This window comes from Manis javanica, chromosome 3, assembly GCF_040802235.1.
Source record: "Manis javanica isolate MJ-LG chromosome 3, MJ_LKY, whole genome shotgun sequence".
Lineage (NCBI taxonomy): Eukaryota > Metazoa > Chordata > Mammalia > Pholidota > Manidae > Manis > Manis javanica.
In genome coordinates this window covers 160,938,034-160,955,193 of record NC_133158.1, presented here as the reverse complement: position 1 = coordinate 160,955,193, position 17,160 = coordinate 160,938,034, and the positions used below count along the sequence as shown (strand labels likewise).

At 39.0% G+C, this 17,160-nt stretch overlaps 1 protein-coding gene and 1 long non-coding RNA gene across 5 annotated transcripts in view; one reads left to right on the top strand and one right to left on the bottom strand.

Annotated features, from left to right (window-relative positions):
- LOC108387942 (alpha-1,4-N-acetylglucosaminyltransferase) lies at nucleotides 1-1,661 on the top strand. The gene is given in 3 exon segments (XM_036991819.2): nucleotides 1-153; nucleotides 1,009-1,258; nucleotides 1,261-1,661. Coding segments are annotated over 3 exon segments (804 nt in total).
- A 135-nt stretch (nucleotides 1,662-1,796) lies between these two features.
- The window catches only part of LOC140848485 (uncharacterized), an 86,472-nt gene continuing 71,108 nt past the window's right edge, over nucleotides 1,797-17,160 (bottom strand). For all 4 annotated transcript variants that reach the window (XR_012129472.1, XR_012129474.1, XR_012129473.1 and 1 more), the window contains exon 3: nucleotides 1,797-2,074. This is a non-coding gene — a long non-coding RNA (uncharacterized lncRNA). The remainder of the gene's footprint in view (nucleotides 2,075-17,160) is intronic.

The following is a 17,160-nucleotide window of genomic DNA, read 5'->3' as shown; positions in this document are numbered from 1 at the left end:
ATGCCCGGAGATCAGAGACACGTAGCCTACCGTGGGGTTTCTGTCTTCGTCATCTCAGGCTCCTATAACAAAATACTGCAGATTGCGGGCTTTATAAACAGACAGCTGTTGCTCACAGTTCTGGAGGCTGGAAGTCCAAGGTCAAAGCGCAGAGTGGGTTTCTAGGTTACTTTATTATAATAATACAGTATATGATATATATGACATACAACATATGTGCTAATCAAGTTTTTTATGTTTTCAGTAAGGCTTCTGATCAACAACAGGCTATTAGTAGTTAAGGTTTGGGGACTCAATTATTATACATGGATTTTCTACTATGTGGGGGCTGGCACCCCTATCCCCCATGTTGTTCAAGGGTCAACTGTACTTGTTTACTGTCTATCTCTTCCCAGGAGGGACTTTTGTCTTTGATAAGTGCTTAACAGCTGTGACAAAGCTTGGCACATTGTAAGTAAGCCTTCACCTAATATTAATATTATTAGAATAATTGGTGAATGAAAGCATGCATGCGTGTATGCATTTTAAGATTCTTCTACCAATTTCCTAAAGAGCACATGTATTGATCTATTCTAGTTTTCTAGGGTTTTTTTTTTTTTCCGTCAATTTCTGGCACTTTTAAGACTTAAAGAGAATTCTTTCTTCACAGTCGTATTTGTGGCTAATGTACACCCTGCTGAAAACGACTCACCAGGTTCATCGTGAAACCCCTTCTGGGTTTCTTCTTTACCTTTCCACTGCTTTTAATTTTTCTTTTTTAACAGTTCATGACATCTTTAAAAGCTGCTAACATCTTCCCGTTGATACTGATTGCAGTAACTTTTTTAGGTAATGGCAACTTTTTGAGTAGAGGTACGTTTGGTAAATTTGCAAAATTGGGCTTTGGGCAAATAGATTTTTGAGAAGCTAGCTTGCTTCCTCCTGCTGATCTACCTGGGCCTGGCCACCTGCTGTGACACCGCACCCTCTTTTCCTGATGCTGGGGGCTGATTGCACCTGCTCCTGCAGATCAGTGCCAGTGCAGAGAGACACTGGCTCCATGTCAGCTCAGATGCATGCTGCCTGGCCATCATATGGAAGTATGGTGGCATCTATATGGACAATGATGTCATTTCCATAAGGCCCATCCCTGAGGGGCACTTCTTGGCTGCACAGTCTTCTTGGTACTCTAGCAACAGGGTGTTTGGATTCATGTCCCACCACCCTTTCCTGTGGGAGTGCATGGAAAACTTTGTTGAACACTACAATTCAGACATCTGGGTAACTAGGGTCGCAATTTGATGACAAGGATGTTGAGACTGTGGTGCAAACTCAGAGACTTCCAGGAGGTGAACGACCTCAGGTGTCGGACCCTGTCCTTCCTACATCCCTACAGATTTTACCCCATCTCCTATTGGCAATGGAGGTGCTACTATGGAGTCTAGGACCCAAAATTGAGCTTCAACAACTCCTATGCCCTGCACCTGTGGAACTACATGAATCATGACAAGAAGGTTGTGGTCAGAGGAAGTAACACACTGGTGGAAAATATCTACCATAAGCACTGTCCCAGGACTTACAGATATCTGATTCAATGCACAGAGGGGCTGGTGACTGGGAAGCCAGGGCCAGGTAACAAACAGAGCCAACCCTGGGGTGTTGCTAACATGGTGTGGAACTAGACCTTTCTGGAGTGCCACGCTTTCACTTCAGCTCCACTTCTCCAGGGGTGTGGAGCTTGCCCACCTGTCTATCAGTTAGGATTAACTTTCTCTGTCTATAACAGAAAAATCCCAAAGACCATTGGTATATAAAATACAGACATTTATTTCTCTCTCATGTACACAAAATCTGAAGGCAGACAATTCAGGGTGTGTATGGTGACTGCAGTCATCAGGGACCTAGGATTCTTGCAACTCTCTGTGCATCGTTAGTGTCCACGTCCCATGGTCCATATGGATGTTTGATCAGCCCATCATGCCTGCATTTCAAGCAAAAGGATGACGGAAGGAGAAAGGGTGTTCCTTTATTTTATGAAGCCCTCCAGCAAGTACCATATAACACTTCTCCTTATATCTCACTGGCCAGACTGTAGCTGTAAGACAGTCAAGAAAATTTAAGGAGAAAAAGAAAATGGGATAGGCAACTAACAGTTTTTTGCTTATGTTAAATTTATTTCTGTAAGATTAATTCCAGGGTCTTTTAGAGAATGGACTGGAAAAGAAAGAGAATTTATATCTAATCCTGACTTATATATTCATTAATGAATTCAGTCAATAAATATAAAATGAGCCCCTTTTGGGTGCTGAACACTAACTCAGGTGCTGAAGAAACAGCTGGATCAAGCTGACAAGTTGCTGGCTTAAACATTTTGGGCTGCAATAACAAAGTGCCACAGACTGGGTGGCTTATTAACAACAGAAATTTCTATTTCACAGTTCTAGAGGCTGGAAGTCCAAGGTCATGTTTGGGTCTTAGTGAGGATCCTCTTCCAGGTGGCAGATGGCACTCTTCTTGTTGAATTCTTATGGCGGAAGGGCAATGGAGCTCTCTGGCATCCCATTTACAGGGGAATTAACCCCATTCGTGAGAGCTCCACCCTCATGACCTAGTTACCTCCCCAAAGCCCTGCTGACTAATTTCATCACATCGGGGGTTAGGATTTCCACATATGAATTTTGGGGGGACTTAAATATTCAGTCCATAGTAGGTTCCTAGTTCTTACATCCTAATGACTGTCCATATCCCCTTGGCATAGTCTCCTCCCTTCTCCAGGGTGTCTGCTATTCCTCACTCTACCTGAACTGGCTCATAAAAGCAAACTGCAAAAACTGCTACCCCTTGTATGGTCATATAAGAATTCATCTCCTCTTCCCAGAGGGTATGATAATTAATACTTTTTCCACAAATACTCATCAGACAAGATTTTCCAGAACTATCCTTTTGGTAGTTGGTTTATGGGAAAAATAGTTATAGTTTCTCCAAATATAAAATTACGATCCTTTTTCAAAGAACATCCATTCATCTCCTTTCATTCTAATATTTCTCCCTTTGAGAATCACTGCTCTGACAATCTTATAAAATACTCACAAGTCATGTGTTCTTCTCCACTTTATTAATTTCCAGCTACTTGCTCTGGATTCTTAGATATCTGACACCTTTACCCCCAAAGTAAGACTTTGAAACCTGCTGGTATTCCCCAGGGCTGCCTTCTGAGTTGTGTCTCCAGAGGCCCTGCTAGTTTACAGCTTTCCTGATTGTCTCCACAGGTGAGAATTCTTAGGGTGGGCCCTCTCAGGGAGGAGTAGTGTCACATACATTGAGACACAGTCCCTAAGCAATCCTCTCACCAGCTTATGTGGAGTCTTTCCACCTGGCTGGGATGCCAGGGCCCCATTCTTCACTCTTTCACTCTGTTGTTGACTTCCTTAATAAGTTTTCCTCTCAGACTCTGAAATTTAGGAAACCTCCTAGCCTTCTCCTACTGGGCTCTCAGGACAGGCCCCAGTTGTCTGAGAACCTGAGTAGGGATTCCCTGTGTACCCTGGAAAGGACAGAAGTTCCCCTTTGGGGACAGGGGCTCCCATTCTTCTCCTTCCCCTAAGTCTCTCCAACCTGCTGCCAGCCTGGAGCCACTGATCAGGGCCAGGCGCTTTCTGGGAGAGGATGAGATGACTGTCAGAGGAGAGTGAGTAGTGGCTTCACACACTGCTGCATGTGAGGTGGGTTAGGGTTGGAAGCCCCATCAAAGCATGCATAGCAAGATGACACAAATTTGTATTAACATCACAGTATATGGGGCTTCGATGGGACACACTTTTCTACCATCCAACTAAATCTGAGGATGGGAGACCATGGCTTGCTCCTTTTTATACCTCAGGCACTGTCATTATGCCAGACATATTGTCCTCCATTGCTAACAAGGTTTGAAAAAATCAACTGCAAAAAACAAAAGTCAGATAGATACCTTTCCAAGACCTACTGGAAATTGCTCTAGCTTTTGACAACCAAGCAAAATAGTTATAATCTCTCCAAGCAGAATCCATGAGGATTCATTCAAGGTTAGAAAGAAATGTTTTAACTAAGTCTGAATATAGGGCCAAAGTTAGATTGAGCAGGAGTTCAAAATAGATTAGTGAACAGACTAAATGAAGCCTAGGTATCTATTTTTTTTCTAATTGTACTTTATACAAAGAGTATTCTCATGGGGTTCTGGAAAAAGATGGTGGAGAATGCAAAAACCTCCTCCCAAAACACATAAAAGAAGAAAATACAGCAAATATAACTAAGCCTGAAAACAATCTAAACACTGCAGAACAGACTACCTACACATGAGGAAGAAGAGAAGACCACACAGAAAAGAGTAAAGTGGCAGAGCCAAGATCAAGAGCAAGACTCAAGCCCACACCACAAACCCAGCTTAGAGGTGGGAGAAAGAGAAATGGAGCAGGGAGGGGTTAGGAGCCCAGGAGCACTGCACACCTGGCCCTGGAGATCTGCCCCGTGATCATGAGCCCACACTACATTGGGTTTTGGTGATTGGCAGGGATGGATACTAGGGACAGGGGAACACTCAGAGGCTGAGACTCCAGCCAGTGTGGAGGACAGGCATGCTCCATCAATCCTGAGACCCAAAGCAAAGGTGGCAGTTTGAAAGACTTGACCAGTGGGAGGGGTACCAGAGGGGAGAGGGTTGGATGGAACTCTCTCCTCAGGAAAAAGGGTAGATGGAGAATACTCCCCAGCCCTTCCTCAGCCCAACAAACTGGGGACTCTTAGAAACCCCAGATGCTCCATTCTCCTTTACTGGCAACTCAGCCCCAAGGCTCCTCCCTGCACATGCTGCCAGGAGCCAACCCACTCAGCAGCAGTGTCAGAATTTGCTGTCTGGCAGGCAGAGGGAGACTCTCTCAGTTTCCTTGGCTCTGTTTCAGCCCAACTGGGGAGGTGCCGGCAAGACCCAGCCCCAAGAGCTCCTTCCTCCCTGAGGGTGTCCAAACCCTGTGCTGCGCATCCAGCCCAGGCAGAGCCCACCCACCCCACTTATCCCTGCAGCCCCGCCATTGCTGCAGGCCAGGCAGAGGGTGGCCCTGCCCACAGCAAGCTCAACAGAGACTCCTGAGCTGATCACAAAAGTGGTAGCTGAAGCAAACTGCCAGCACAGAAAGACACTCCACCCACAGCACGCCAACAGCTGGGGCTCCCACAAAACAGGACTAGGCACCAGAGAGTAAAGAATCTTGAGCTTCTGGGCACCATAAAGCTCTTGCTGTCTTCATAAAGCTATTATTTGATAGGTCAGGAAGTATAGCAGAGCCAAATAATACAAAGGAAGAAACACAGAAACCCTGACAAAATGAGTAGGCAGAGGAATATGATCCAAACAAAACTACAGAACAGAAGCCCAGAAAGAGGGCTAAATGAAACAGAGATTGTCAATCTTCTTGATGAAGATTTCAAAATAAAAGTCATAAACATACTCACGGATTTACAGAAAAGTATTCAAGATCTCAGGGAGGACTTCAACAAAGAGGAGACCTGAAAAAGAGACACTCAGAGCTGAAGAACATAGTGTCTGAAATGAAAAATACAAAACTAGAGAACAGGAAAACAAAGATGCTGAGAAACAGAGAAAAAGGACGTCTAGGAATAAAAGAGTGATAACACAGCTGTGTGACCAATCCAAATGAAACAACATTTGCATAATAAGGGTACCAGAAGAAGAGAAAGACAAAGGGATAGAAAGTCTCTTTAAGGAAATAATTGTTGAAAACTTCCCTAATCTGGGGGAGGAAATAGACACTCAGGTCATGGAAGCACAGAGCTCCCCTAACAAAAGGAACAAAACGGGACAACACCAAGACATATAATAATTAAAATGGCAAAGATCAAGGATACGGAGAGAGTGTTGAAAGGAGCCAACAAAAGAAAAAAAGATAACTTATTAAGGAAATCCCATCAGGCTATCAGCAGACTTCTCAGCAGAGACTGTATACAGGCCAGAAGTCAATGACATATTTAATGTAATGAAACAGAAGAACCTTCAAACAAGAATCCTCTACCTGGCAAGATTATCATTTAAATTTGAAGCAGGTATTAAACAATTTCCAGACAGACAAAAGTAGAAGAAATTCACCACCACTAAGCCAGCCTTGCAAGATATGTTAAAAGGACTGCTATAGATGGAAATGTCCTAAGGCTAAAAAGCTTTCACCAGTGAAAATAAACCCACAGTGAAGGTAATAGACCAACAAGTTATTAAGCAAGTATGGAATTAAAACAAAAACAAAATCATTTATACAAAAAATCAGTCAAGGGATACACAAAAAATGCAGATTATGACATCCAATATGAAAAAATGGAGGAGGAAGAAGGGGGAAAGTACCTTTATATTGTGTTTCAAATAGAGTAATCAGAAATTTAAGATAGACTACAATATAGTAAGTAAGCTATCCTTGAACCTTTGGTAACCACAAAAGCCTACAGTAAACACACACACACACACACAATAAATAAATAAATAAATAAATGAGAAAGCCAATTACAACATTAAAGAAAACCATCAATAACAAGAGAAGAATGTAAGAAAGGAAAAAACGAACAAGGAGGAGTGAGAATACACATCCAGAAAACAATTAATAAAATGGCAATAAGTTCATATCGATCAATAATCACCTTAAACATAAATGGACAAAATGAACCAATCAAAAGACATAGAATGGCAGAATGGATAAAGAAACAAGACCTAGGAGAGGAGGTCTCTGGTGTGGGGCACTTTCGGGCCGGACGTTGGGACTTGCTGGTCTGTGGGAGGGAACAAGGCAGTGCCTGGCAGGAGGGACTGTGGGGACACGGCACGCAGGGCAGAGGAGGGGGCATGCAAACAGCCCCTGGAGAAGTTGAGTCCAAACTTGGATTAGACTTAAAAATAGTAGAGATTCAAGATGGCAACGTGAGAAGTGAGACAGAGAACTCCTCCTAGAGCTTCTGGGCACTAGAGGGTACCACATAGAAATACGAAATGTCAAAAGAACCTGGTTCAGACCAAAATCTCAAAAACCGCAGAAAAAGGGCCAAATGAAACTGAACTCACCAATCTTCCTGAAAGAGTTCAAAATAAAAATCATAAACATGCTTATGGAGGTACAGAAAAATACTCAAGAACTCAGGAACGAATTTAAGATGGAGAATCAGTTATTAAGAAATTCCATATCTGAAATGAAACATACAATGAAGGGATTTAAGCAGATTAGATGTAGTAGAAGATATGGTAAACGGAATAGAAATTAGAGAAGAGGAATACAAAGAAGCTGAGGCACAGAGAGAAAAAAAATCTATAAGAATGAAAGAATATTGAGAGAACTGTATGACCAATCCAAATGGAACAATATTCGCATTATATGGGTACCAGAGAAAAAAGGACAGAAAGTGTCATTGAGGAGGTAATTGCTGAAAACTTCCCCAATCTGGGAAGGAGATAGTCTCTCAAGCCATAGAGGTGCACAGATCTTCCAACACAAGGGACCCAAGGAAGACAACATCAAGACATATAATAATTAAAATGGCAAAGATCAAGGATAAAGACAGACTTTTAAAAGCAGGTAGAGAGAAAAAGATCATGTACAAAGAAAAACCCATCAGTCTGTCATCAGATTACTCTACAAAAACCTTACAGGCCAGAAAGGAGGGCTTGATGTATTTAACACAGTGAAGCAGAAGGGCCTCAAACCAAGAATACTCTATCTGGCAAGGTTATCATTTAAATTTGAAGGAGGGATTAAACAATTTTCAGATAAGCAAAAGCTAAGAGAACTGACCTCCCACAAACCACTTCTACAGTACATTTTGGAGGGACAGCTATAGCTGGAAGTATTCCTAAGGCTAAATATATGTCACCCAAGGGATAGACAAAAGGTGCAGAATATAATTCATAACATACAAAGAATGGAGGAGGAAGAAAAAGACAATGGAGGAAAAAAAGAATCTTTAGGTTGTGTTTGTAATAGCATACGAAGTGAGTTAAATCAGACTGCTAGATAGTAATGGAATTACCCTTGACCCTTTGGTAATCACAAATCTAAAGCCTGCAGTAGCAATAAGTACATACCTATCGAAAATCACCCTAAATGTAAATGGTCTGAATGCACCGATCAAAAGACACAGTCACTGAATGGATAAAAAAACAAGACCCATCTACATGCTGCCTACAAGAGACTCACTTCAAACCCAAAGAGATACACAGACTAAATGTCAAGGGATTTTTCCTTGCAAAAAGATATTTCATGCAACAAATAGGGAGAAAAAAGCAGGAGTTGCAGTACTTGTATCAGACAAAATAGATTTCAAAACAAAGAATGTAACGAGACAAAGAAGGACATTACATGATGATAAAGGAGTCAGTCCAACAAGAGGATATAACCATTATAAATATATATGCACCCAACACATGAGAACCTACATATGTGAAACAAATGCTAACAGAATTGAAAGGGGAAATAGAATGCAATGCATTCATTTTAGGAGACTTCAACACACCACTCGCTCCAAAGGACAGATCAACCAGACAGAAAATAAGTAAAGAGACAGAGGCACTGAGCAACGTATTAGAACAGATGGACCTACCACTCATCTACAGAACACTCCATTCAAAAGCAGAAGGATACACATTCTTCTCAAGTGCACGTGGAACATTTTCAAGAATAGATCACATGCTAGGCCACAAAAAGAATCTCAGTAAATTCAAAAAGAGTGAAACTGTACCAACCAGCTTCTCAGATCACAAAGGTATGAAACTAGAAAAAAATTACACAAAGAAAATGAAAAAGCCCACAAACACATGGAAGCTTAATAACATGCTCCTAAATAATCAATGCATCGATGACCAAATAAAAACAGAGATCAAGCAATATATGGAGACAAATGACAATAATAATTCAACAGCATAATATCTGTGGGATGCAGCAAAGGCTGTGCTAAGAGGGAAATATAGTGCAATAAAGGCCTACCTCAGGAAAGAAGAACAATCACATATGCACAGTCTAAACTCACAATTAATGAAACTAGAAAAGGAAGAACAAATGAGGCCCAAAGTCAGTAGAGGGAGGGACATAATAAAGATTAAAGCAGAAATAAATAAAATTGATAAAAATGAAACAATAGAAGTAATCAATGAAAGCAGCAGCTGGTTCTTCAAGAAAATAAACAAAATAGATGAACCCCTAGCTAGACTTATCATGAAAGAGAGCCTACACACAGAAACAGAATCATCCTCTTTAAAGTTTTCCAAAAAGTCAAAGAGGAGGGAATACTTCCAAAATCATTCTACGAGGCCAGTATCACTCTAATACCAAAACAAGCCAAAGACACCACAAAAAAATAAAATTACACACAAATATCTCTGATGAACATAGATGTAAAAATACTCAACAAAATATTAGCAAACCAGATTCAAAAATACATCAAAAAGATCATCCATCATGATCAAGTGGGATTCATCCCAGGGATGCAAGGATAGTAGAACATTCGAAAATCCATCAACATCATCCACCACATCAACAAAAAGGACAAAAACCACATGATCATCTCCATAGATGCTAAAAAAGCATTCAACAAAATTCAACATCCATTCATGACAAAAACTCTCAACAGCATGGGTATAGAAGGCAAGTACCTCAACATAATAAAGGCCATATATGAAAAACCCACAGCCAACATCATACTTAACAGTGAGAAGCTGAAAGCTTTTCCTTTAAGATTGGGAACAAGACAAGGATGCCCACTCTCACCACTTTTATTCAACATAGTACAGGAGGTCCTAGCCACAGCAATCAGACAACACAAAGAAGTAAAAAGCATCCAGATTGGCAAGGAAGAAGTCAAACTGTCCCTGTTTGCAGATGACATGATACTGTACATAAAAAACCCTAAAGAATCCTCTCCAAAACTACTAGATCTAATATGTGAATTCAGCAAAGTCAAGGGATACAAAATTAATACACAGAAATCTGCGGCATTCCTATACACCAATGATGAACTAGCAGAAAGAGAAATCAGGAAAACAATTCCATCAAAAAGAATAAAATACCTAGGAATAAACCTAACCAAGGATGTGAAAGACTTATACTCTGAAAACTAGAAGACACTCATGAGAGAAATTAAAGAAACAAATAAATGGAAACACATCCTCTGCTCATGGATAGGAAGAATTAATATTGTCAAAATGGCCATCCTGCCTAAAGCAATCTACAGATTCAGTGCAATCTCTATCAAAATACCAACAGCATTCTTCAATGAACTAGAGCAAATAGTTCTAGAATTCATATAGAACCACAAAAGACCCCAAACAGCCAAAGAAATCCTGAGAAGGAAGAATAAAGCAGGGGGAATTATGCTCCCTGACTTCAAGCTCTACTACAAAGCCACAGTAATCAAGACAATTTGGAATTGGCACAAGAACAGACCCACAGACCAATGGAACAGACTACAGAGCCCAGATATAAACCAAAGTATATATGGTCAATTAATATATGATAAAGGAGCCCTGGATATACAATGGGGAAATGACAGCCTCTTCAACAGCTGGTGTTGGTAAAACTGGACAGCTACATGGAAGAGAATGAAACGGGATTATTGTCTAATCACATACACAAAAGTAAACTCAAAATAGATCGAAGACCTCAATATAAGACATGAAACCATAGAAGTCTTATAAAAAAACAGGGAAAAATCTCCTGAACATAAACATGAACAACTTCTTCATGAACTTATCTCCCCGGGCAAGGGAAACAAAAGAAAAAAGAAGTGGGACTATATTAAACTGAAAAGCTTCTGTACAACAAAGGACACCATCAGTAGAACAAAAAGACATCCTACCATATGCAAGAATATATTCATAAATGAGATATCTGATAAGGGGTTGACATCCAAATTATACAAAGAGCACAAGCACCTCAACAAACAAAAAGCAAATAATCCAATTAAAAAATAGGCAGAGGAGCTGAATAGACACTTCCCCAAAGAAGAAATTCAGATGGCCAACAGGCTCATGAAAAGATCCCCCACATCCCTAATCATCAGAGAAATGCAAATTAAAACCACAATGAGATATCACCTCACACCAGTAAGGATTGCCACCATCCAAAAGACAAACAACAACAAATGTTGACAAGGATGTGGAAAAAGGGGAACCCTCCAACACTGTTGGTGGGGATGTAAATTAGTTCAACCTTTGTGGAAAGCAATATGGAGGTTCCTCAAAAAACTAAAAATAGAAATACTATTTGACCCAGGAATTCCACTGCCTGAAATTTACCCTAAGAATGCAGCAGCCCAGTATGAAAAAAGACATATGTACCCCTCTGTTTATTGCAGCACTATTTACAACAGCCAAGAAATGGAAACAACCTAAGTGTCCATCAGTAGATGAATGGATAAAGAAGATGTGGTACATACACACAATGGAATATTATTCAGCGATAAGAAGAAAACAAATCCTACCATTTGCAACAACATGGATGGAGCTAGAGGGTATTATGTTCAATGAAATAAGCCAGGCAGAGAAAGACAAGTATCAAATGATTTTCACTCATATGTGGAGTATAAGAACAAAGAAAAAACTGAAGGAGCAAAACAGCAGCAGACTCACAGAATCCAGGAATAGACTAACAGTTACCAAAGGGAAAGGGACTGGGGAGGATGGGTGAGAAGGGAGGGATAAGGGCGGAAAAAAAAGAAAGAGGGCATTATGATTAGCATTTATAATGTGGGGGGGTCACGGGAAGGGCTGTGCAACACAGAGAAGACAAGTAGTGATTCTACAGCATCTTACTATACTGATGGACAGTGACTGTAATGGGGTTTGTGTGGGGGGCTTGGTTATGGGGGGAGACTAGTAAACATAATGTTCCTCATGTAATTGTAGATTAATGATACCAAAGTAAAAACAATATATATATATATATATATATATATATATGTAACTCTTTAAACTCATGGCCATGAAAATACATGAAGCCAATTTAATAAATGGTTCTGAATCCATTAAACTGTTGTTGCAGCCCAAGTCTAAATATATAGATAATGATAAATATGCATATAAATGTAGTTATCATTTACTCTTTTGATTGCAGTCTGACATTAATAGACATCCTGAGTAGTGTCCTGTGCTGTAGTTGCTTCAAATAATTATCTGACTCTTCATCTCTCTTGCAGTGATGCTGAAAAATTAAGGAATTCGTTCTTAAGGTCACTGCATGGACAGCCCTGATTCAAGCAAGAGGGCATTGCAATTGAATGCTAGAGCTAATATCCAAAGAGCCAGAGGTAATGAGTGGCAGAGACCAAGTCAGTATTCAGCTGCCCAGCTCTCATCTCTTTCCCCCCAGTATATTTCAAATATGTCTCAGTCAGGGTCAACAGGGGATTCATGTGAAGAAAAATAAATGAGAAAGCCAAATGGTAATAGTCTAGGCCCTCACTTACCCTGGGCTTCAAAACATGGCTCATCCTCCTCTCAGAACTCACCTCTGTCACACACTGATACTATTAAAAGGTCATAAACATACGTAGGAGTTACTTTTAAAATCTCATTATCAAAGGATTTCCCACTTTAGGAATGTCAATCAATTTGTCTAGTAACTAGATAGAAATGGGGGGGAGGGCGCAGGTTGTGGTACATAAACTAGGTATCTTCTTTTAAGTTACTTCTCATTTATTTTTGACACTTTGAAACCCCCACTTCACTCTCTTTCAAAGCAATATGGTTTCTCTGAGGCTGAGTTATTTGGTAATTTAAGTATCTTAGGCAATTTTTATGAGTGGAACATAACCCCTTGACATTGTCAGTACGATAAAGTGGTGCTGCTGAGTAACATACAAGTACTTGTCATAACTCTGGCTCAACTTAGTAGAGCTGTCTAATTAAATCCACCAACAGTTATGGGTTCCAAAAGCCTGAGAGCAAAGTACATGTGCCTCTAATGCTAGTTTTCTATGACTATGCAAAAGCCTCACATGAGATCTCACTATTTCAATGAAAATTTTAATTTATTTTTTTAGGTGACTGTAAGAGCAAGAAAATCATACTTTCAAATATTTTCCTTTATCACCTAAAACTGCAAGCAAACATTCTCGTTACTATCTTTTTCTATGCAAATTTATGGTTTAAAAAGAAATCTTACTGTTTCTAGGTGATGGCAAACATTTCACTATAAAAATGTTCTGGTTTAAGTAAAATGAATCAAAATGAGGGTTTAGCCAAGAATTTTCAATCCTTCATCAAAAGTAGCACTGTCAAGGTTGAAAGAAAGCACTAATAGTCTAATTTTCTGTTCTCAGTTCTTGGGCTTTTCTCTCTGAAGTCTGAATGTTTATGTCAGTTTGAGCACTCCTGCAATTAAATGCCTGGGAGGGAGGGTACGATGCATCCATTACAAGTGATGGAATGCCAGCCATGACTTTGATTCAAGAGGAGAGTTTGGAGGGAGGAAAGCCTATGTAGTTTTTGTAAGTAAGAAAAGACAACAACAAAAAAAGTGTAAAGCAATTTTTTGTAACTACACTGATACGTGTATCAGATGGAAAAATGAGAAATGTCTGTTCACATTAGAGCACAGATATATTTGATATTGGCAGTTATTTGTATTATTTTTAATTTCATAAAGTTTCAGATAGCAAAGTGTGTTATTTAAAACCAAATTATATATGTGATTTCTCACGGTGCTGAGTTGTTCAAAGGTAGCAACCAAGAAGATAGTGTTAGTCTTTTCTAATTAACAAAAAATTAACAAGTCTGGTTGGCAAACCTTCTCCAATTATCTAACCTGCACTAGGCTTTCCAGCCTGGCCATTTGCTCTAGGTTATAAGATGTCTAAATTAGATTTCTGTCTATAATTTCCTTATGCTCAACAAAGGTAGTCAAGCTCACTATCAGAAATAAACCATGTGGTAGAAATAATTTAAAAAAGAGAGCTGGGGTAAACATGACTGAGAAGGAACTAGAAAAATTTTCAAGCATTTCTGGGGCATGTACCTATCAACATCAAAAGATGACCCCATCCAAATTTTTAAAATCTTTTTATTTCCCCATACAACTGCAGAATGTGCTGTACTTGTGTCCAACACAAAATAAAAACATTGTTGAGAAAATTATATGTAATTTTTCTTTAGTGGAAGAAACCTCAAGCTGATTTTTAATGAACAGATTGAATTTTTTCCCTCTATACTTAATTTAGCATGAAATCTTATACAGAGTTCTTACTTTTTATTCCCTCCATTCCTCCCTTGCTTGCTTTTTCCCTTCTTCCTCCTATAAATGTTTATTGAGCACTGCTATTCCCAAGTATTCTCCAAAATGCTACAGATTCAAAAGTTAATAAAAACAGAATAAGTAAATTCAAAAATGAATTCAAAAGTCTGTGAAAAGTAAGAAAATCCCTACCTTGATGGAACTTAAATCCTTGTTGGGGAAACAAACAAAAAAAACAAGATAAATGGGTAAAATAGGTAAAAAAAAATGAGGAGAAATCAAAAGATAAACAGGAAGCATTACATGAGAAACAAAATTTTAAACTGAATGGCCAAGGAAATCCTCACTGAGTAGGTAACTGTGTAAGAACCACAGCATGGGAGTAAGGAGATACATTTGAGAAAAAAGCATATAGGCTGGGGCAACAGCAAGCGTGAAGAGCCCCCAAACATGAGCACACCAGGCTTTCTTCACACAGAGTGAGGGGGTCAGATGGCTGGAACAGAATGAAAAAGACAGAGGAGGTATAAGAGATAAAGTCAGAGAAATGTCGGCCTTCTAGATCACTGGAGAGATTGCATCTTTCCTTCTGAGGGAGAGAGGAACTACTGGGGGATTTTGATGAAAGAGGTGACATGATGTGATTTACAAATTAAGGTCAGTCTGGTTGCTTGTTGAAGAAAGAATGAGGGGACAACAGCAGAAGAAATAAGGAGTCCAGCAGGGAGGCAATTACAAAAATCTAGGCGGGAGACAAGGTTTGGATGAGGAAGGAGGCAATGAGGGTGGTAGAGTGTTTGGACTCTGTGTGAAATCTCAAGATAGAAGTAACAGTATTTGATGCTGGATTGCCCCTTGCAGAGCTTCTTGCAGTACTTCTGCTTTCTGTTAGGTTCTTTTCACCTCACCAAGCTGCTCTATTAAGAAGGACTCAAAAAAAAAAAAACCAAAAACCTTACATCAGTTCTTTTCCCTCATTTTTCCATTTTGTCCACATCTAGTTTATAGGAAACTCTGTATCCCTTGTTCCAACGAAGTTTTCAAATGCACGAGCAATGGATCTGAAAGCAATTCAAATGTAAGAGAGTTCTCCTCTCAGTTCTGCTAAAAATAGCAACTTCGCCCTGCTTATTATATTACCATCCCCAACTCTCTGCCCCAGTGCTTACAACATGTCTAGACAAGGAGAGACACAACAGACTTCCCTCATTCAGAAAATTGACTATACAATACATAATCAGTCTGACAAAATCAAATGTTGCCTTTCTACAAAAACATTTGGCCACTGGCCTATCTTTAGTGTACTTTGAACTATTTTCTAATAGTTATTTCTTATGTTGATGAACACATTGTTAGTTTTCTGGATTGGCTATCTGCAGTTGACAGTTTGTGACATAGTTCAGTCATCTGAAGTATTACTTGAGGCCATGAACCAAAGCAGAGTTCATTTTGTCTATCTGAAATAAAATCCATACACCTGCCCTAATTTGAAGCAAACCCCCACCAATCAGAAAAGGAAAGTGGATAAAGGATTTATACTTTGATCTATATATTTTTCGCCTATAATTAACTCCTTATCATAGCTATCTACCACTGACCTACAACTTAAATGATTATAGAATCATGGTTCCAAAAAGTACTTAGAAAATATTAATACTAAAAGAAATACTGGCATGTAAAAGGTCAGAGAGTAGTCAGGAGACCTGGAAAAACTTAGCTATCTCAACTTTAGCCCACTTCTCTTATTACAGTGTTTCCTGATTAATATGTAAAACATACACACACCAATGTTTACTTGGGAAATTGCTCAAAAGATATAACAGAATTTTGCAACAATAATTAGATGTAGGAGAAAAGACTTTAACAATAATTAAATATGCTCAATTCTAGAAACCAAAAAATGACTGATAATCCAAAGATAAAAAGCAAATGAATGATAAATTATGTTTGAACTAGAGATGAATAGTTGTGGGTCATGAAAAAGAAATCATTTATACTGGAAATCAACAAAGACAAACCAATTGAAGGAGAGGGAAATTTTAAAAGCTCCATCTACAAAAATTTAAATAAGTGAAGGAAGAAAAAAATCTGAAAGAAGAGTTGAGAAAAAGAGATATTAGACTGTTCTAGCTCCCTTTTTATATAATTAAAATACATGAATAACTACTATACAATTCATTTGGATTTTTCTAAACCTTTTTTGTTTCTCCAATATTGCATTGCTTTTCTTATTCTCTATTGCCCTATAGTACAACTTAGGTATAAGTGGATCTTATGTGCATGCTCCAGTACTGGCAAAAGGAGCCTATGCAGAGGTATTATTCTACAGTTAACTGTGAGAAGAAGAAAATTTAACAAGTGGGAGATGGGTTGTGAAAATCATAGGAAACAGGATTGAACTGCAGAAAACATAGGCTGGAAGTTAAAAGATCTGTATCCGTGTCCCAATCTGCTGATTACTACCTGTGTGACTTAGCCTAATTACAGCATCTCTGTTCCCCAGTTTAGCTATTAATAGATTAGGTGACTGGCATAGATAGAATTTACAGCCCCCTATGGCTTTATCTTTCTATGATTTTACTCATTGTAACTTGAGTAAGGCATGCCATATTAGCTTAGCCCATGAAAAACATTCATTTCAACCTTTCTCAATATGAGTTTTAAGTACATACATATATATGAATACTTAATACTTTTCCCCATGTCTTAAATTTGCAAAACTTAATGTATTAGACACTTTATTAAAAATAGCCTATTGTAACATGATAATCCAAGAAAACCTTACCTTTCCATTTCTAATTCTCCTTTGTTCTCACCATTATCTGCTTATCTTCCTCTGCCTTGACAGTTTAACTTCTGTGTCAGGTACTTGACCATTTTGCTCCCTCCTCCATTTCCTTTACATACATTATTTTCAAAGTTCTGTCATTATTTT